The sequence below is a fragment of the Rhinolophus ferrumequinum genome, chromosome 8 (genome assembly GCF_004115265.2).
Source record: "Rhinolophus ferrumequinum isolate MPI-CBG mRhiFer1 chromosome 8, mRhiFer1_v1.p, whole genome shotgun sequence".
Classification (NCBI taxonomy): Eukaryota; Metazoa; Chordata; class Mammalia; order Chiroptera; family Rhinolophidae; genus Rhinolophus; species Rhinolophus ferrumequinum.
Window position 1 is genome coordinate 31,570,878 of NC_046291.1, and position 22,319 is coordinate 31,593,196.

The 22,319-nt window shown below is 36.8% G+C and overlaps 1 protein-coding gene across 8 annotated transcripts in view; it reads left to right on the forward strand.

Moving 5' to 3' along the window:
* Positions 1-22,319, forward strand: part of SATB2 (SATB homeobox 2) — a 282,872-nt gene that overhangs the window by 112,601 nt on the left and 147,952 nt on the right. For all 8 annotated transcript variants that reach the window (XM_033112094.1, XM_033112091.1, XM_033112095.1 and 5 more), the window contains one exon: positions 19,351-19,527. In XM_033112094.1, coding sequence (XP_032967985.1) covers positions 19,351-19,527 — 177 coding nt within the window. The remainder of the gene's footprint in view (positions 1-19,350; positions 19,528-22,319) is intronic.

Below are 22,319 nucleotides of genomic sequence, written 5' to 3' on the forward strand. Positions count from 1 at the left end.
GTAATATCAAAGTTCTTACTAGCTGTTTCTTAAACTGAAAATAAAGATGACATTATTTTGTCTCAACAAGTACCATTTATAATGCTTAATAATAAAGTGGTTAAAATACATATGGTAGATTTTAAAAGACTTTTTAAAAAAAAGAGATTTTACTCTATATATAGCATAATAGGTTGTTTGGAAAGATTTTAATTTAGAAAGCTTTAAAACTGTAACAACTTAGAACATAAAATTTCAATAATACAAAGTTTTCTTATTGAATGTTAATGATTATTTTGGGGGTTTAAGTTTATATACAGTAGTTTCCACGTGTACATTGAGATGTTAATGATTTCACTTCTTTGTAACTTTTAATCATGTATATAGATTGGAGAAAAGCAAAGCTTTTAAAAATGCACTTTCTAAATTAAAAAAATGTTTAAAATATATTTCTAGTTAGCAGTTCTTGATAATTGATTTTCTTTTTTTGGAACATAGAGTAATTAAAAATAGATTATATTTTTATCACCCTACCTCCTTTTGTTTAAATTTTCTTTATGAAGCAATATAGTAAGTGTAGACAACTACAAAAATATTTATAGCTCTGCATCTTTTATTTTCCTTTTCAGATATATTGCAGTCTTATCAATGTGGTAAAGATGGCTATAATAATACGTTTTTAAAACAGAGCTCAAAATTTGGGAGGGTGTATTTGTTAATCTTTAGTGATTTTCTTTCTTAAAAGCTCCCCCCTAAAAATAGAGGAAATCATTAAGTTAATTAGTTGCCCAATAAAATGGCAGTTTATCTTCCTGTAGCTTTTGATAAACAGGCGAGTAAAATGTTTCCGAATGCGTTGGTTGCAATAGTAAATTATTTTGCTGCTGTTCTACTGTTTTTAGGGAGAGAGAGAGTTTGGTATGTTTTTTGGTGAGAACTAAGTGTTCATAAAAAAGACATTATTTTAGTGTCTGGATTTAACTAGTTCAGGTCGTAGATACACTATAACAGTCTTCAAGGTTTCGTTTTAATAGGGGACTTAAAAGTTAGTGAATTGTTTACAATGTGGTTAGCTTTAGAAGACGATAGGAAAGTAGATCAGTTTTGCTTTGTCTTTCCAACACTTTCTAGGATGTTTTTGCTCTTATCTAAGCAATATTTTAAAGCATGTATGTAATAAAATATAAGTGCTCAGATGTGTAGGACAGTCAGATTTTATAGAAGGTCCTTAGGAAAAAAAAGGCTAATATCTCTTTAAAAAACATATGAAGGCTGGGAGAGAGTTTAGAGCAAGCAAGAGCACGGTGGTGTTGACAGCTTTATATCCCTGCTGGGTAACATTCACTTACTAGAATTGGCGTCCCCTCTCAGCTAGTAATTCACTCCATAAGGATTTTGAAAAAGAATGATTAATGGTAGGGAAATTTATATGTGTGAAATTGGTGATTAAAACTTACATATCTACTTGAAGATTTAGAAAAAGAAAAGATTATTAAGGATGACGAGAATAAGAATAAGAAGATCCTTTTTACCACTATTAGCATAAGTACCGTGTTTCCCCGAAAATAAGAACTAGCCGGACCATTACCTATAATGTGTCTTTTGGAGCAAAAATTAATATAAAACCCAGTCTTGTTTTACTATAATATAAGATGGGTCTGATATGATATGATGTGATATAATATAATATAATACTGGGTCTTATATTAATTTTTGTTCTAAAAGACGCATTAGAGATGATTGTCCAGCTAGGTCTTATTTTGGGGGGAAACGGTACCTAAAGTGTTCTGCTGTATGTAATGCTTCAGCCATGCATCCTACAGCATAAAATGAAAGTGGTACCAATCAAGTTTCCAAAGGAAGCAAGGTGTCGTGCTTTTCTCCTGGACTGCTGAAAGGCATTGGCCAGTTGTGCTTTAATAGCAATAAATTATTGCGCTTCATTCATTGTTAACACAAGCAGTTTCATTTTTTAATGTTTGGTTTAAAGAAGAACCTTCAGACAGCTTTATTTAAACTGAATGAACAGCGCTTGAGTATACCAGATGGTGTATTTGCTGATAGGAGGCATTAAACATCAGAAATCTTTTTGATATTTTTCATTTTCCTGTGAATTTTGATGATTTTATTGGTGTGAAATGTTCTAGATTTTCGGGGAAAATGTTTAAACAGTGGGAATGTCTTTTAGAGATTTTTGTTGTATTGGGGAAAAAGCATTAGTTTTTAAAATAATTGAATTTTGTTAAAGAATTGTCTGTTGAAGTTGTCTTATGACTAGTTGACCAGAAGTAGACCTATTCTTGCTACCAGGCAGCTGTGTCAAGAATATACCTCTTGTTGCAAGGAGAAAAAAAATTACTATTTAAATGCACATTGATGTATTCCAATAGGAAAGCGAATGTGATCATGATTGCTGGGCTAAGCCTCGTTTAGAGATGTCTACGTTGTCTACAACAATGGCTAGTCTGTCTACGTGGAGAACGTTTCCTTTTCAATTAAGCAAAGAAATGCAGTTCAGGTTAGGTGTAGTCACCATATTTGCAGTTATAGAGAGACAGTGTGAAAGGGGTGCAGATATGAAAGGGTATAGATATTGATGTATTGAAATGTGTAAAATACTTAGAAATTTAGAAACCTATTGTCAACGTGGGAAAAATGGAGAAAGCATTAAATTCATTTTAGCCAATGATGAACACCATTATGCTTATAGGGAGGAATCATGCTATTACTTCAAAAGAGAAAAGATTGTATTTTCCTCTTCCACTCCACTTTTCTTTTTTTAAGGGTTTAAGATCTTTTAAATAGAATGAACTTAGGCTTTGGGGTCATCCAACAATCTAGCATGTCCTCTGTAGTTTTGCTGAGGTAGAAAAATAGCCCTTCTCTAAAGTGTTTTTAGTCCTTGGCCTGTTATTAAAATAAAGATATACTTGGTTAAAAAAAAATATATGCAATGGAACATACACATTAAACAGAACATAGGGTATCCGCCCCTCAAGTCCTGAGCATAATTTGATGTTTTGCGTAGTTTTGGAAGCCTTATGTTCCATCAGCAGAAACCCACTGACCATTATATGTTCAAAATCATCTGCACTGAAATGTGTGTGTATGTGTGTGTGCATTGGAACTACATCGATGTCCCTGAAGGCATCTGTTTTTTAACCCTTGTAGAAAATAAGCAATATCCTCCTTTCCCAGGGGGTTGTGACTAACAGAATCAGTCTCTACATCTTAGATTTTCTATGTTGTCTTCTCTCCTTTTTTTGAATGTATCTATAGGGAGGGAAACAGAATAATCATCATTTATTAGATATCTAAAATTATGAATGAGTTATTTTAAGAATATGGAAATCAATTTTATCACTGGCAAGACATGTTTATTATTTGGTATATCCGATAAGCAGTCAAGTTTGTTGGTTACACTTTGATAATTTAAACCTCACCCCCCAACTTTTTTTTTTTTTTAAATGAATTTCGTGTAGAGATAGTTTATGTGTATATATCAAAAAAGACATATTGAATTAATAGGGCTAGATGAATTCCAAATTGTATTATTTTCTTTGGTCTTTTTAGAGTTGTTAAGTTTCTGTTGAGATAAAAACGACCCAATTTCTCACCATTAAAAAAGTTTTTTATCACTAATAATCTCACATTCAGTGCATTGAATATATACATAGTTTTATTTCAGGAAGCCAAACTTTATCCTATATAGCATGTAAACAAATAAAAAGTCCTTTATACTCTTTTATCTAATAAAGAGGCTTTTCTTTTAAAGCTGTACATCTAATGTGTGGTGACCTAGTAGTTTTTACTATCTTCCTTACATGAATACTGAGATATAATGGCATTTTCGAACATATTTAAAGATGAAACATTTGACAAAAGTTGTATGTGTAACAGTTTGTCAGTGAAAAGTGACAAGTGGGAAATGACAAATGAAATGTTGGCATCATCACTCTTTATTTTGATAAAATGTCTCAATTTGCAGTGATATAATACTGTTTCATATTATTTCATGAGTTGTGTGAGATGCATGAGGAAATTTAGATTTTGTGAACGGAAAATTAGCAGCCCAAACTCTCTTTTCAGAAGCTTTGGCAGCAAGTTCCTCCACCTCCCAACTCCCCAAGAATAAGAACAGCAGTGAAATGTTGGATCTAACCCATACATTTTAACTCATTATTTTTTTGGGGGGAAAAAAAAGTAAAGAAAGAACTGAAAATGGTTTCAAGTAGGAGACCTTTATGCTTAGCTGGAAAAATGAAGAAGAGAGTTTGTCTTTTAGTTTCCATTCTTTTCTTTATAGCAATTTTAAAATGAATGATTTCCCTCAGCTGACTTTGATTGTATGGAGCCTTTCTCACTTCCAGTCACCACTGCTCTCCAGCATTAATTTAGGGTGCCAGTAAGGAGAGCTGTGCATTCCTTTGATTTTAAAGTGCAACGGAGATTTGAAAATGTCTGTGTGTTAAAAATGGATTTTTATATACAAAGGATTCATCATCCTACTACTTACAAGTAATGTGATAGATATTTCAAAGTCAAAGCAGGCGGCCCTGAGTGGAATTGAGGTATGAGTTAAAACAAAAGCCAGTTGAGGACTTACAGATTTCCAAAAAAGCGCAGACATAGCCTCTGTAGTGTGTTATTTTCCATTTTCTATAGTCACATTGGTTCCCTTATTGTCAGTGATCAACCAAACATTTATTTTCTTCTTTTTCATGAAACAAGCCCCACAGCACTTCATGCTACACAGTGTTTATGTAAAAATGTTCCTGGGGGAGTTTTCAGAACTATGGAAGTCTATCTATATAATTTTTTTGTTTTCAATTAACAGAATTGTTTTGCTGTTTAATAGCAAGTGGCTTAAAAATTGGGGTAAATCAATATAAGTGGTAGTGAAAGGCTGCATTAGAAATTATCTTCTACAACTTGAATCTTTTGCTTCTCATTTGCAAAGTCTTACGTATTCCAGATTTTTAAAAAACTAGGTAAAAATGACCTTATGGAATAAATGTGTCTTAGATATATAATTATGGCAATTGGATTTGTGGTATATATATATATATATATATATATATTTTTGTTTTTAATTGATGTGTATACCTTTAAAACCTAAAAATAAATTAAAGAATATAATAGTTACTAGTTTGACAAATGCTTAAAATGAAGAAAAAAAAGCATTAACAAAAATTTCAAGAATTTGAACCTTGAAATAAAGTTATCAACAAATTATGCCAGTCTTATAGTAAGAATATTCTTTATTTGTGGTTATGACACCTTAGGATAATAAAACTCGGTGAAATACATTTCAGTTTTAGTTGCTCCCAGTATTATTACTATTTGCTAGAATATAAGGCAAATTTGGTTTTGCTCTTAACTAGTTGCCTTATCATTGGAATGGAGTTCTATCTTAGCACAGTAGGTTATTAAACTGTAGTATAACGTAATGCAAAGATCAAAAAGTTAAGGAGAAACACTGCAACCTATCACTTCTGAAAAGGGATGCGTTTCATATCAGACTGGTGCCCACTCATAGTTGCACAGTTACGGAAATGTGCACAGCAGCTTGGGGACTTCCTTTATTTTGTTGAAGATTTGCACAGGTATGAAAAAATTTAGTAGAGACTCTAGTTAGAGCAAATGTTTTCCAAAACACTAAGATTTGACAGAGATGAGTTGTATTTTTCATAGAAATAATTTGAACTTCATCACATCAACACAGACATCTTTTTTTTCCTTCTAAAAGTATCTTTGACTTATTTTGGCTGGAAAGTAAGTGTATCAGCTCTTTTATAACTGGGTAAGATCCATTTTCATATTTCCTTATTCCCTATATTAAAATTACATACATTTATTGCATAGATTCCAATTATTTCTACATATAAGGAAAGGCAAAATTGATAGCTTATTAGGAAAATTCATTCATATCAAAACTCTTCAAATAGCAGTATTTTCAAAACATTTTTTTTTTTGGTTAACAGAATAAGAAGAACTTTCTTTTGTCATAATCCAAAGATGTTAAGAGAGCAGCATGATAAATGTCTCTTTAAGTGTTGTAGTAAAAGAAAATGACTTGCCTTCTGAGGCAGTGGAGAGTTTATGTTGTTTTGGACCCATTTCCCAAGCAGTGATCGAAAACAGATTACAATAACAATTATACAGTCAGAAGATGCAATATCCATTTCTGCTTTAATTGAGTGAAAGAATAATAAAAACATCATTAAGAAAAATGAGGTGGACCTGTCACACCATGTACAAATTTTTCGTCTTGGAAAAGCTGCAGAATCACTGAAGTGCTTTTCACTCACTTTGTCGTGTTTATTAGCTCAAATCTGTTTTGGGGAGAGATCATCCGGTTCTTGCTCATCCCTGGGAAATACGGAGTGGAGCCCTTGGGAGGTGGTTGCTTGGGAGACATGAAAAGTGCTCACTGATTTTGTCTTCATATGTAGTTTGAGAAGGGAAATCACATTTTCTTAGAGTCCCTGTAAGGTATAACTGCCTCTTTTTTTTTTTTTCACCTGTGTAAATGGAAGTCAAAAGTGATGAATGTTCCTCTTGTTATAGATCCATGCCAAGTAAGGGTTAGGTGTCCGGGCCTGCTGTTCTTTCTCCTCTGGAGGTCATAACCAGCCTGAGGGGAGGGAGAGAGTTGAAGGTGAATAATGAGCACCCTTATTTCTTCTCGGCCCACATGAATTTGTGGAGCATTCTGAGTTTCCATGTGTATGGAAATGTTAGCATCACTTGACGTTCATTCAGGTGACATAGACTGTCACCCGAGATGCACAGGCTCTGGCCTCCATCTGCAATCCCTGGAATCATTACACTGATAATCCTTCACATTGCTCAGCCTCCAAGCCCTCAGTCCCCAGAGTGGAGCTTTCAGCAACTTGGAGCGAGCTGGCCGGCAGCAGCCAAAATCAGTGGCTAGTGTTCTTTCACTCTAGGCTGTATTTCTTACTCTATTCATAGAAATTGTGATCTCCTGGAAACTTGGGTGATGACAGTGGAGTTGGCCCAGACAGTGGAGTTAACCCCTGCTCTACTAAAACTGCAAATAGTGTTGGCCATCAGAACAGCTGGGGCCCAAGGTTGGCGTCTATTGACAGAGTTAGAGGACAATATTTCTGTCATCTGCAGCTAAGAGTTTTCTTGGGGTAAATATTTAAAAACCTTTCTGAGGGTGGCAAAATGAAAGGAGTAAGATAGGTAGTAAACCCTTCCTGTTGGGGGTCTCAGTCCCAGAACTGTCCCAAGCATAATCCCCTTCAGAGTGGAATTTATATCTAACAGCTCAAAAGGCTTAAAAAAAAAAAAAAAATCAGTCCAGAGAGTCTAGTTAATAGTGCTTTCATTAAAATACTTTTGTCAGCAAAGCGTTTTTCAATTTTAACATTTACATAACCTAATAGCATTGACGAATGCCACGAGCTTTAAGGGTCTATTAGTGGTTCTGTTCTTCTGGACTTTATAACTTAAACCTAAACATTAATTCTGGGTGGAACTTGGCATAATGTCTCTTTTGCCTTGGAGGGGATTTTTGTTGTACAATAAAAAAAAAAAAGTTTTTTTTTTTCGTACAGTCACCTTCTCCATGTTTCCCCTCCTCTGAGTAAATAGCAGTTAAATAGTCAAGGTTTTCAAAGGGCTTATTTAATTTTAAAAAAGTAGTGGTTATTTTAGGTGAATTTAATAATTTTCCATTAGTTCACATTGCAAACTAGTGCTTTTGCTATTAACAAGAGAGATCTGTGAGGCTGATAATGCAATGAAAGTATTTCTTTCTCTCTCTCATATACTAAAGTCGTGTGATAAAATATTTTTATACAAAATTGTATTTGATAACCCTTGAAACTTATAAATCAGTTACTTGTTGTCTTTACTAGAAGCTGAAAGACAAAAATTCTTTATTTACATCACCTGAAATTATAACATTGACTAGAAGGAAAGAAGTTGGAATCTCACTATAAAGTGCAAAAGTGATTGTGTTCCCCAGTATTAGTTATTTTAGAAAACACACTTAAACTGGGATTCTTAAAATGATCTTTTCTATATATTAATACTATGTTAAAGTTAAATTACTATAGGAAACTGACTACAAGAAAATTGTGAAATTAAGGAACAAGGGAAGAAACCTTGCCATCATTTGAAAACCAGAGGGTGTTGAGAATGCAAGTGAAGGTACATGCGTGGAAAAAAGTGTATATGGGGGAGAGTGGTGATAAAAGCCAGGGCATTGCCGACCCTTTGCCAGGCTTTCAGCTTACGACGAGGCTCCAGTCAGACAAGATTTTGTCCCATAGTTTTGGCAGATGTGGTCTTAGGAGACCAAACACCCTTTGTTCTTGAGGGCATCTAAGAGGAGCAAATTGTTCTCTGAAAGGGAAGTTACTACACATTTAAGACCCACGTAAAGGTACTTTATAAGGGTAAATAAGGTGATCCTGATTTTTTTCCCTTTTCAAATGAATCTCCAGGTAACATTCAGCAAAACGAACTCTGTTTACTGGCCCATTCATATAGTAAGTTTGAGCCTTAAGCACATTTTTACAGCTAACTTATAAATCTCCTCAAACTGGAGCTTACCATTGAAAGCCTGCCAATGCTGTCACAAATGGTCATTAGTTCCCTAGAGACTTTGAAGAGAAAAAGAACTGTAGGAAACTGCCGTGACTTTTGTAAGAACCATTTTGTTGCACGTGTACTTTTTTTGCCGCCATGGCAAAACTGCCTGGGGACCCACCTGCACGTTCAGGATTGATACTGTACGTTCTCCGATGGAAATGTGTAGAATTCCAATTAGCACAGGGTCAGAGTATAAATGCACCTCTTTTCACACTGTTCCAAGTGGTTAGTGGAAAACAAGCTGCAAAGTAATTCCCTTGGCCCCCCAATAAAAAGATTTATAGCAAAATAATTCTCAGCCCCATAATGGGACTGTTGTAGGTTTGTGTTTGATATTTATAAGACTGAAATACAGTCCATGTACCCAAACGAAGCATTTATTGTAAACAAGTTAACTGCCAAGAGCTTATATTCTGTCAAACATAATTATATTGAAGATTGATGTATAGCTTGAAAGTGAGTTTGAGGGAGACAGTTCTTTTTAACCAAAGAAAGCTTCTGAGATGCAGCTCTTTTCTTCCTGTGATATGACTCAGTGATGTCCTCTTGCTCACAGCCAGCTTTTCATATAGATATATATATATATATGTATATATATGTGTGTGTGTGTATATATATATACACACACACACATATATGTATATATAATAAACACAGTCTTGCTCTTTGAAAACATATCTGTTTGTTGATCCTACTTCTGTTAAAATAAAGAAATGAACTTATATTCGTGGAAACGGTTAGGTATAATTTCTTTTATCATTTTTATCTAGATCTGGGCAGGGATGGTGCTAAGATGCATCTCTCACCGTGACAGGCCAGGCCTCTTACAGCGGAGTTCACACCCAAACCTGCACTGTACCTCTAAGATAACCCCAAAATGAACCTCTTTCTCCTTTAATGCGGTGTCTGAAAAGGCGTCTTTGATTTGTCTTTCTGTTATTTTTGTGTTGATTTTGGGAGATTAGAGCTATTTCGAAACTGCCGCCTTTTGAGGCTCAGAAATAATTTTAGAGTTAAAGAATTTATGAATCCAGGGAATCTTCTGGGAGTGAAATCTTTTTGAAATTGAGATATTTCAGATCTGGGGTTACCCCAAATTTAAAATGGTGTAGTACTTTTCTAGAACAGGGTTTTTGTTTTGTTTTGTTTTGTTTTCGTTAAGGATGGTGGAAATTTGTATTTTAGTATAAAGATTTATCACTTTTTTTCAGGAGGCAAATCACTTTGGGTTTTGGTGACACTTCTCAAACATAGTTCAAAGTAGAATAATATTCCTCCTTTGGCTGGGTGGTATCCTTTGGATAATATGAAGGATGAAAAGATTTTCAGTGAATTTATATGCAGTGGCTTAAGTTGTCTCTTAGGTTTTTTACATTAAATTTAATATTTTCTTTTGGAAATTATATAAATTATAAAGGGGATGTCTTAGAATCATAAAGTGAAAAAATATACTAGTTTTCTCTGTTCTGTTTTTCTTATTTAAGTAATTGCTATAAATTACGCAGGTACATACATATATACTTAAAATATCTTGTCTGGGAAGTAGTCCATCCGCGGGGATCCGAGTTTCCCCAGTCTGTATGCTGGGTTTTATTAACTTCATCTCAGTCACAATAATAATAACCTATGTATTGCAATCCACAGATTTCAGTGTCCCCTTAGGGAACTGCAGAATACACACTATGATTTTCACTTTCTGACTCTCTCCTCCTAGTCTTTTCTTTTTCTCTTCCTATTGTTAGCCTTTTCAAGAGCTTGGTTGCTGTTACATCTCAGTAGAGGCATTTGTTGGGTACAAGAATGAGACTGGCTTTTAGTGGCTGGGAGAGGATGGTGATGGCAGCCTGAGTATTTAAGCTCGGCTTTGGGAAATCTGCATTTATTTCACAGTGATGATTTTTACACATCTATTAAACATCCTTACATATCCTTACATGCTATTTGAACCCTAAACATAGTAGAATTTCCTTTTGTAAGGGAGAAAGGCTTTTATTTTTCACTATAAAAACTTTACCTTTTCAGGGTAAATTTTTTTTTTTTTGATAAAATTCTCTCCACTCTAGTATGATTTCCTATGGGGCTTTGCGCCAGTGTTTGATCTCAATTTTTAATAATTTTGGTAAGTTAAACTCCCCAAAGAAAACATGCTTGTGCTATGAAATATTCCCACTAGAAATCTGAGCAGTCTTTTCTTATTGAGAGCCGAGTGCTTGATTCCTTTATTAATTCCTTGCTGGAGAACCTCAGTACAGCTAACCTTTCCTTAATACTACACTGGAGAAATTAATCAACGTATTTTTTTTAAAAATTTTAATTGTTAAGTTTGATAAAATAACATTTAGGCAGAGCTCAAAACCTGAGATGATAAAGCCAATGTTAGTATAAAGACAATTTTTACTGACTCTCTTTTGACTTAATGGGACTCTGATTTGCAAATTCCTTTTCCAGAGATGATAATGAGAATGAGGGGAGTGGTGAATATATCTCTACTTAAATACTATTTAAAAAATTATTCTCTCAGAAGCCTCCACAATAAAATTTTACTTAATGGAGGACAGAAATCTGGTATTAATGAATTATGGTATAGTCAGTTTAACATGCCATCGAGTCTCAAGATTTATGAATATATGCGTTTCCAATCCATTGGGAAAAGAACCTCAAGAATTTAGTGTTGAAGTAGGGGATATTTAAACAATATGCCATATGTTTGAACTCTTCTGTGATATAGAAACTTGCACATTGCACTGTTGTCCTTTTTTAAAAAAAATTGAATCCAGGATCAATACACGTTTTGTTTCTCTCTCTGTGGTTACTAAATTTACAAAAGACGCTGAAGTCCTTCAAGGCTGGACGTGACTAGGACTGCAGATAAGACCCCCAGGGTGTGTACAGTTCCAGGGCATCGTGCTGCCAGCCCCTTGAGTTGTATACCAGTCCAGCTCAGTGCCTTCCTGGTGGTCTGTGAGCAGTGGTGGTGCGTGGCCCTGTGGTCTGGTGTGCTTCCCCCAGAGAACATGGAACACGCTCCTGAATCCACTTGTGTGGATCATTTCCTGGCAAGATTTCCTTGTCTGCCGGTGCTGAATATGATGCAGTAGGGCCAAAGTGATGCAGACAGGTTCAGCCGCTCGGGTGTCATGGGACAGAAACCAGAACTGACACTGCCTATTAATGGTGGTTATTAATGTCTAGCTGGAATTACATTTTATTAAACTGAGCCAATCTTTATTTGGAGCTGGCTATCGGTCAGCCTTGGGGGTGGAGAGGGGAGTGAGAGCCTGAAGAAGACCTAAGTCCAGCCCATGTTGGAGACGGAAAAGGCGGCCCTCTCATTCACTCTAACTGGACATTTCTGACATCAGGGAATTTAGTTTCTTGGGTCGGGCTTGCTATGGCCAAGTTCCCAGGTGTAGCTCAGGCTTTTTTGTTTAGATAAGTAGCCACACTGTGCCTTCTGTGTGCCTGTAAAATCCTGTTTTGCAAACTGCCAGGCCAACTTGATCCTGCCACCACATTTCTGTAACTGAAGAGTATTGAGAGACCTGGAATTTATCCTTCAGCCTTCAGATCTGGCTTCAGGTTGCATCGTGACCTCTTTGTTTGGGGACAGGCCTGGAATCAGAGGTCTGGAATACCAGATCCATATTTCTTCCCTAGCACTTTAAGGTCAATTTGAGCCTTTGGGGTAATAAGTGAGAGAGGACCAGTGTTTACCTGGCCATCCCCACCCCTGGCCTTTTTTTGTTCTTATCTTCCAAACTTAAGATCTGCTTCAGGGGCCGCAGAGTAGCTTTTGGTTTTACTAGACAGAGTTATGAGGATAACATATTTCTTGAGGATAATCTTACCCCTTCTCACTCCACCTCCTTGCAGGGTGAAAGGCATCAAGGAGCTTTATTGTTGAAATTTTCGTTGGAGGTCTAATCCTGAGATACAAGCAACTGGGTCATGGATGAACATGAAATTGAATTTCTGCACATTTAGCTCAGTTTGTCCCTTAGAGTAATTATTAAGCAGATTTTGCCTTCCTTGTAGTATTGACTCTGTTTCTCCACCTGTGAACGACCCAGGTTTTCCGTGTCCCACCTCTGTCTCTACTCCAGCTTCGTCTTCAACAAGAGTTAAAAATAAAACAAGCAACAATAACAAATGAATTAATCCTTCAGAGAATCTGTAATTCGCAAGCAAAGGATGGAGAGGAACTTTGGAAAGTGGCTTAGGGGAGCCTAGAGGACCTCTGGTCCACCTATGGATAGCTCCCTTGCCCCCCCCCCCAAAGTTTTTGTTCACCCCCCACCCCATCCCAAGACTGGTGAAAACATGTCTGTCTTTATTTCATTACCTGAAATTTCTTCTATTAGAAGTTAATCTATACAGAGATACAGTGTATTTCTTTTACAATGAAAATATATCTAAGGAGATTAAGGCACTACTAAACCGTTCAAACAGTAAAGTTTAGCATCTTTTTATCTCTTTGGAATTTTCGAGCTCAGCCCCTGGGGAAATGAGTGGCAGGAGTGGGATGGTGGAATGTGGAGCCTCTGGCTACCGTAGCTCAGGAGGTTGCGTGCTTGGGAGAGGGCAGCAGGGCCCCGAAACAGAAGAGTAGGAAAGATCCATTTGATCCATTTGGAAATTTTGCCTGGGAGCCCAAGGAAGAGGTGAGGGACACCTCATTCCTCCTTTCTGTTTCTGGTTGCAATTCTTGGTGCTCAGACTTGCCTTTATTGTTTTAGGGTAGGAAGAAGTGTCCAGAGGTTAATTCTGGCAGGTTATTTCTCTTTTTGTCTGTGTGACTGTGATTGTTAGAGAGAGGAGGGTGCGGGGAGAGAGAGAGAAAAAGAGAGAATGAATATGAGGTTATAGAGCAGGTATGCGGTTGTGTTGTTTTTCTAGTAAATTTGCAATAAGAAAAAAAAATAGATAGTTGCCACCCGTCACTCCTTTCTCTCCCCGTCTTCTGGGAGACCCTGTATTATTTATTCACTTGGTTTACTTGGTAGAATTTGTTTCAGTGTTTCAGGGGTTCTACGATTTATTGATTGTGGTGGTCGCTGAGTGTGGTGCTTTACTTCAGGTCCAGTTTTGTACAAATACCAGATATGAGAGGCTCTGCCCTACAGCCTTTGTAATCTTCAGTTCTCTCGGGATAGAACCAGATATACTGCCAGCCAGAGGGCAGGGAGTAGCCTCCGTGGTCGCCTTCCATCTCCAAGCACACGGTTTCGGGAGCCCTTTGAAAGAGGGGAGGAGACTAGTTCTTATCGTTCAGGAGGCAGGTCGAAGAATGAGAGCGAACAGAGGATCCAAAAGGGCTGGGGAGGAGGCCGGAGCCCATGCTCACACACATTAGGGTGAGTCTTTCTTTGTCTGTGAGTGACTGAAGGTTAGGCACCTGTTTGGGTCTTCCTCTGTCTAGCCTGACGGGTAGTAGGCCCTCAAAAGGCGGATGCACTTACAAGCAGTGCAAGTCACCCGTTGGACTTAGCAAGTGGTGAAGGGTCCTTCACTAAAAGGCCAAGCCTTTAAATTTTTGTGGGTGTGGGTTTGGGAGTGTTGTTTTCAACCCCCAAGAAAGCAGCATCCTTGGAATTTGGAGTTGGCTAATCTGAACTGCTCTTCTTTGGCTTTGCTGGGTTTCTTTGGGCATGTTACTTATTTTTGCATAGTTTCAATTTCCTCATTTACTAAAGGAGAATGAGAATAACCCTCTCCCCAGGGTGCATGTGGGGAGAACATTAAGGGACTAGGTATGTTAGCCTAAGGGGTGAGTTAGGAGGAGCTATGCAAATGAGAGGTGGTTTTTGTGTCCTAACTTTTGTGGGAGGCAGTAGAATCCTACCATTTAGACCCCTCACCGCTGGACCTTCTTTTGTCTTTCATTGTTGAGGTTAGACACCCAGAGAATTAAAGAATACTTGTTCCTCAGGTCCCTTTCTTGCCAGTGTTGTGGCATTTCCTGAAAACTATAATTGTTCTTTAAAATGAAGGGAAAGGGAAAAAAGCCTTTCTCCTCTTCATGAAGTTGGATTAATGTAATTTGGAATGAAACACTAACGTACAATTTGCTTGATGATGCAGAGAAGATATCACGTTAGATTGTGGAGTATAATCAAGAGTATATCTGTCCTCAGTTCTCCTAAGATCTGGAACACAGTGGAAAATTAACTGAGGGGCTGTCCAGAAATGCTCAAGACAATCGCTCCATTGTTCTAGTTCTCAGTTTTGGATCAATCTATCCTGTCAGAAAAACCGTTGTGTATATTGGTCTTTGACAGATTGCTTACAGCAGCTCCCATAGAAAGAAAGTACGAGGCACGTGTGTAATTTCAAATTTTCCGGTAGCTTCATTTAAAACAAAGAAACAGGTGGAAATAATTTAATAATATATTTTATTTAGCTCAATAGATCCAAAATATTTCTACAGGCATTTAATTGAAAAAATGATGGATGGTATGTTTATTTTTATTTCTTTTTTGATATGACATCATTGAACTCGAGTGTGTATTTCATACTTATAGCACATCTCAGTACAGGACCAGCCACATTTCCCATGCTCGTTTGCCACACATGGCTAATAGCTATTATCTTGGGTAGGCACTTTTGGAGTATAAAGTACAGTGCTTTTAACGCTTCTACCTTTTTGTGATGGGGCACACTGAAAATTTTAAGCCGTAATTATTTGCATCTTATATCATCAGACGAATCATTCGATGATTATTAGTAACATTTTTATTTTGAAGAAATGCTTTTTAGTTAGTATTGTGGCATTGACTACGGACCCTGAAAAAATTTGTTCGTCTCTTTTTTCCTCTGTACAATGGTACTGATTTTGAAAAAAGAAAAACAAATAGGTTTCATTGTTTGACGGCTATCTGTTAGCAAACAACCTTAACTACATTACTTTGTGGAATCCTCACAACAGTTCTGTGATGTAGATATTATTTGCATTTTGCCCAGGAAGAATTTGAGCCCCAGAGATGTCAAATAAGTTATCCAAGGTCACTCCCTCAGGTACAGAGTGGTAGTGCCAGGATTTTATCCAAGAGTTGCCTGCCTCCTGACGTGGAATTGGTCACCGCCACCTTTAACCATCTCCCCACAGGACTCTGTTCGCATGGCTCTAGTAGTGAAGATCAGGTTAACTCTATATAATTACACACAGGTCAGAAATAATGTCATAATGAAAATGACAATTTGAGCATCATAACTAATGACAGTTGGGAAAGTGCCTTTTTGTACTAGAGAGAGTCCCAGGCGTATTTTGCATCTATGACAACAGAATTCACCATTTATCCCAATTGTCAGAACAACTCTTAATTTTTTGCAAATGGCTGGGGCTGTGTGCCTGTCCTTTAGATTAAGCTACTTGCTTACCTTCCACAATTGTAAAAGGCTTAGCGAGGCTTACCATGAAAAGGGTTCAAAGTTCTCTTCTTGATCATCTGGAAATGGGTCTGTGCTACAATAAAAGAAAAAATAAGGCCGTAAGCTCTAGATATAGGCTAGAACAAGAGTTTCTTTTTTCTTCTTATTTCCAAATTTTGTTGTAAATACATTTTAGTTTTACATTGCTCTTCTTTTTTTGGAACTTATCTTTTAATTCTTCCCATTCTTATTTTTTGAAGTGCTTTCCAAGCACTTTTTTTTCTTTTCTTTCATTGTCACTTTTTTGTTTTTTTCTTTCTTATCTTTTCTTTTTTTCTTTTCTCCCCCTTATATTTGCCTGGAGAGAGTGGGAGGACCAAATGGATAAATATCATTTTTTTGGTATATATTTCGAATCATCCTTTTATAGTTTTCTTTCCCAGGGGATTTGCTGTTTTTAAGGCTTTTAAACCTGTGTATTAATTTTCTTCTTCCTCACACTTCACCTTAATTTCAGTGTTTTACTATTTCTCATTGCTCTTGTCATTGTCACTAGGAACTGAATCTATTTTTCCTGGTTTCCTCTTTTGTAAAAATTGCATTTCATTGTGAAAATTTCATTATAGTTCAGATCAATTAAATTCTAGTAAAAAGGTACATTTTTCTAGGGATTAAATGTAACCTGTTGATGATATTGTTTGGCCTCTCGTACGTATGGGCCTTCCGAACAAATTCTATCATCGTACATTCTGGTTAATATTGTTTTATTTTATAAGTGACCTCAAACTCCGTTCCCCCCTCCTTTTTTTTCAAAGTAGGCGATGCCTCTGAGGGATGGCTGCTTGGTTTTTGACTGTAAGGAGTTACTGTTATTATGTCAGATAACAATTGCTTACTTCAGTCACTGCCTAACATATTTAGGAAATATTTTGGTAATCGACACTTTCAAAACATAAATCCCTATGTGATGTAGACCTCTGTGCTTTAATGTGTTTCGTATCTAGCTCATTGATCTGATAATATTATTTTTAAAAATTAGTAAGGTCTTAAGTTTTTTCAATTGGCCATACACTTGAAGAGGATTTATGGTTCCTAAGTCGTGGATACATGATAGCTCATGGGGCAACTGGATTCATTTAAAGGTCTTATCTGTAATTCCCAGATGTGTGACACTCAGGTGTTGACATAAGGAACTGCACATGGATTTTCAGCCTCGAAACTTATGTACACAAAGGAATTAGTGCTGAAGTAGCTTATGGCACCACTGACTGCATGGCCCTAGGTGTGCATGTATTTAAATCATTAAAAATAGAAATCCACCTGCTTCCTCGGACAAATATCATATACCAGTATTTAAGAGTTAAAAGGTCTAAATGGGGGCTGTTCCTTGCAGGTCAGGAACGGGCCCTATAAAATGTCATTGTGCTTGCTTAGGAAGAGTTCACAACACCTGCACCTGCACTGAGGACAGGACTCACCTCTGACTTGTTCTCACTTTTATACCTGGCACCGTGAGGGCTACCTGGCGCACAGTAGGTGTGCAGGGAATCAAAAACTGGGTAAATGAATGGCCACAGAGATATTTGGAGACATCCAATTTTTATTGTTCATCACATGTCTTACATAGATGTGGGGATAAACTAGGCATAAATAAATAAGCATTTGATATGCCAGTACTGGTCACAACATAAAAAGCTATTTTATAAGGCACCATGTGGGCAGATTAAATTCTCTTCTTTGTCTAAAACCGTCAGTCTGCTCTACCCTTATTTCCTTCTTTCCATACATCTATACCCTGGATAGACAATAGTGCTGTTTTGTTATTCTTAGGAGTGAATACTGAGTCACTAGTTGTCCCAGGTATGGGATGGTGTGACTTGTGGGACTGTCAGGCTTAATAATAATTACCATGATCTTCAATGATAACAATTTTTAATGAGTATTGTTCTTGTTAATAATGATGATATTTAATAATTACACCCAATACTTATTATCTTTAATAATAATAATTAGCACATGGGAACCAGTTGTACCATTGTATTATCTTTAGAACAAAAATCTAAATCTGTGACCTGGTAGTTTGCAGAGTGTCTGCTCCCACCCTCTGATTTTCAGATCAGAGTGAGTCAGGAGGCTTGTAGGGTCTGGGCAATAGGGAAGGGCTTCTAGAAGAAATCTTATGCCTTCTATGTGTCAAAGACTGTACTTGCATCTGTCGTTTCACACAGAGGGTCTTATTTTTCGTGTGAAGTGCCTTCGCAGTGACCAGCTGACCTTCTGTTTTCCCCATCTCTCTGCTTGCCCATCCATCCTTTGTAACTTTTGATTTTTCTTGCACAAAGAGAAGACCCAGAACAGATCCATAGCATACTAATTTGTGTAAATTAAATAGGGCAGAGTCTATGTTTATTACTTGTATGTTGGTAAAACTTTGATCTTCTTACGCCTTGGCTGTGTTTAGATTTAAATGCCTGCATAACTTTAAAAAAAAAATTAAAAAAAAACAGTTTATAAAAAATCTTTGGCAAATTAAACATTTTTTAGGTTTTCACACTTTGATACAAAGCAGAGAAATATTTCAGTGACAACAGATTTCAACAGATTTTCAACTAGACTAATTTGCTTTATTCTTTAGTGTAGTTTACTTCTTTTCTCTGAAAACACAAGAAGTGATAATCCCTTTCTAATGGTAACTGGTGTTAATGTATAAAATAATAATTAAAGAAAGACAAAGCTTTGTATTTGGATGTATATTTTGACATAAGTTAACCATCAGTTAGGACTTTCATGAACAAGGTATTTTCAGGATAATTGATGACCTATTTATCAGGATTTAGAAAAATAAAAGATACAGGAGAAACTTCTTTTAAATGCCCATTGACTTTCTTTTACATATTCACATACTAGTTTAGGCCCTGAAAACAGATCTGTCTTCCTACTAGGTAATTTACAGCATTTCCAGACAAAAGCAAATCTGATCTGAAAAATACTAGTCCTGATTAAGTTAATGATGAAAACCATAGACAGGAAGGCTGCAAGTGTCTAGAAGGTTGCTTCGCCCTTACCTAACTGCAGCCTATGAACTTGAGGTGTCTCAGGGCACCTCTGCCTGGTACACTTCATTTTTTAATGCCTAGAATATGAGGGCTTCTGCCATGGCCCAGGGCAATTCTGCTGCAGTCTGATAATAATACTGGAAGGGAGAAAATCCACAGCTTTCCCATTAGTCCCACTGACTAAGAAGCATGTTTAATCTAAACCACTGTCTATCACAGATGAGTGACTTTTATAACTATCTCTTCCCTTCTCATCATGGTGACTGAGATTTGCTTTGTAATATTTGTGTTTTGCTGTTGAATTTTGTCCCTCCAGGTTTGATGATTCCTGTCTTTTGTGTGGTGGAGCAGTTGGACGGCTCTCTTGAATATGACAACAGAGAAGAACACGCTGAGTTCGTCCTGGTTCGAAAAGACGTGCTTTTTAGCCAGCTGGTGGAGACCGCGCTCCTGGCCCTGGGGTACTCCCACAGCTCTGCAGCTCAGGCACAAGGTATCAATGCGTCTCCCTCTCCTCTTCATGCTTTTCCTGTGTCATGATTTGAGGAAGAATGTTCTCCCTGAAATAAATCTCCAAACAAGGGTTGGAGGAGAAAGGTCAGATTTAGCATCTTTCCCAAACTGTGAACAGCAGAATATTTTTTGCAGAGTCTTGTTTCCTGGTTTCTTTGGGGAATAGGAAGAATTTGACCAGCACCTCTAGAGCCACACAAATCAACTTGCATTTCAAAGTGATCATCACAAGTTTTTTTTTTTTTTTTTTTTTTTGCATTGATAATTGTTATTTTTCTTTTTTTCTTTCAGTCCCCAAATTGGTATTCTCAGAGCCAGTGCAGACATATTTGACTCCTAACTTAACAAACTTTAATACATGATTTATAAACATTCAGTTTTAAAAATACATTTACTGCAGCTTCTGCACTTTACAATTCACCTTTTAATTAAATAGAAAAACGTAGATACATCTTTCCATATTTTTGTATCTTTGAAAACTGCTCTGTAGTTTTGATGTATTCCATTCATTTAAAAAAATCTCAGTGACTGCGATTAATTTCTGTTACCTATTTAATTAAGTATTAAATTTGCATCATTATTTCACTGTGTATTGTACAGCACTGGAGAGCCCATTGTTAGCTTGTGTCGCTTCATTCTGAAGCATAGCCCATTGTTCTTTCATGCCAAAGAATTGACAGAACAAATAACAACAAAAATACCTCCCAAACCTTGAAGAATGGAAAAAAAAATTTTTGACCCAATGGAATTATTCTGGTAAAGCTGAAATGATTGAATTGTGTTTAGGATAATGGTTATAGCTAAAGGAGAGAAATATGTGACTTCCAGGTTTTGTTTTACATATTTCCCATGTATATTCTTATAATTTACCATCTTTATTTAACCTTTGCGTATGTGCCAAGGATCTTTGCTATATTTTTAATGAGTTCCTCTTCATATATTCCTAAGAACTAGCAGTCATTAGTCTGTTTATTCAAATAAGGGAAGGATGAGAGATTAAGCAATTTATTCCAAGTTACAAATATGGTGACCTAGGACATGGGATATAAATTCCCAAGCTCTAGACTGTGATTCTGTAAGCAGATCATTACTTTTTAAAAAATGCTTTAATTAAGTATTTAAATTATATCTTAGTTCTACCAAAAAAGCAACCCTTCCAAAACCAGGGGGTCAGGAATAATTTCCTAGGGCAGGTAGTATCCATGGATTATTGTGAGTCCAAGTGCATCCTGAACCAGAACGCTTGGCCTGTCTGGGTCCTTAATACAACTGAGTCGTAGAGTCCACTGCTTTGAAAGCAGTGTAATAAAGGATGATTCATTTCCTTTCTCTGAGGACTTTTCCTTGTGTGAGGGCTTCAAAATCTGATCTCAAGCAAATTGCATACTGGCACCACTGCTTTTATTTCATGCTACTTGCCTAAATGAAATAAAGGAACCCCCACCTCCCCCCCCATAAACTTTTCATGCCATTTTAGGGATATTTTTCTCTGAATGTAAAGGTCATTGTATCCCACTGCTTGCATCCTGGTGTGCCAGCTTCCTGTTTGACAGGGCTATCCATCTCAGTTAGCACGGCTGCTCAACGCGCCGTGAGCTCACATGTGGAGCCCAGAGCACTAAGTGGCCAAGATTTGATTCTTGGCACAGGCTCAGGGAAGGGGGTCTCAGGAAACTTGCACTAGGGAGCCACACTGTTCCGTTCAGTGGTGTGAACCGAGAGTTCTGCACACCCAGGTGAGATACACTAGCAAGAAATATCGTCCACAGTAGAAGATTAAACAATGGAAAAGTCAAAAGCGAGTATTTGCTTCTTCAGTTTTTGAAAACCATGGTTAAAGAATACTAAATATTAAACTTTTTAAGAGTTGAATCACAACGTAGATGGCAGATATACTTTATTTTGTAGGTAAGCAAAAGCTTCATCACTAGGTCCTGTACGGTAATCTCACAGAGGGAAACAAAAATTGCAGTTTGTTTATTTTGTTTTAAATTATGCTACTGATCTCTGACGTGGGTAAATGGAAAAACTTCAAATTGTTTATTTTGATCTTTGTTGTCATTCAGATCATCAAATGTGTACAGTTTGCTGCATGTTTATTATAGGACAAACAGAATGCATGATAAGACAGGTGTTTCATGTGCTGGACAAACGGCAGGGTGGGAGAAAGCCAGAAGAGGAGGTAGAACAAAATATGACAGCATATTCAAGGCCTGAGGTTTTATTTGTCTGGTTTTCTCTTTTGGTTTGGTTTGGTTTAGTTTGTTTGTTCAGTGTTTAGGTAATTCCCCCACGATGGGGAAGTCACTGGCAAATCCATTCATAGCAGCGAAACTGAGTGTCCTTAAACCCTTCTTCAATTGCTGGAAAAGTTGGGCAGAACTAAATTGCAAGGAGAGTGGGTTGCTTGAGCCTATTTTAAAAATTGAAGCTCTTGAAACAGGATTTTTCATTTTAACGTGACCAGCAGAGTCTCAATAATGGAATTGGAATACTATTCAGATTGCCTTTAAAAGAGAAAAAAAACAGTAGTAATGTCATTATTTTGGAGTTTTGCTTCTAAAGGATGATAGAAATTCCACTAAAACGGAGTTCAGGGATTTCCAATCCTTCACCCCCACCCCTTTTTGAAATAATAATCTTCTTTATTTCAAACCAGATATTGGAAACCAAGACAGGATAAGGGCACAAAATATTGTCATAAATCATGGATACTATGCTTCTAACCGACCCAAACCCTGCATTTCCCAGCACACATACCATTAACTGTGA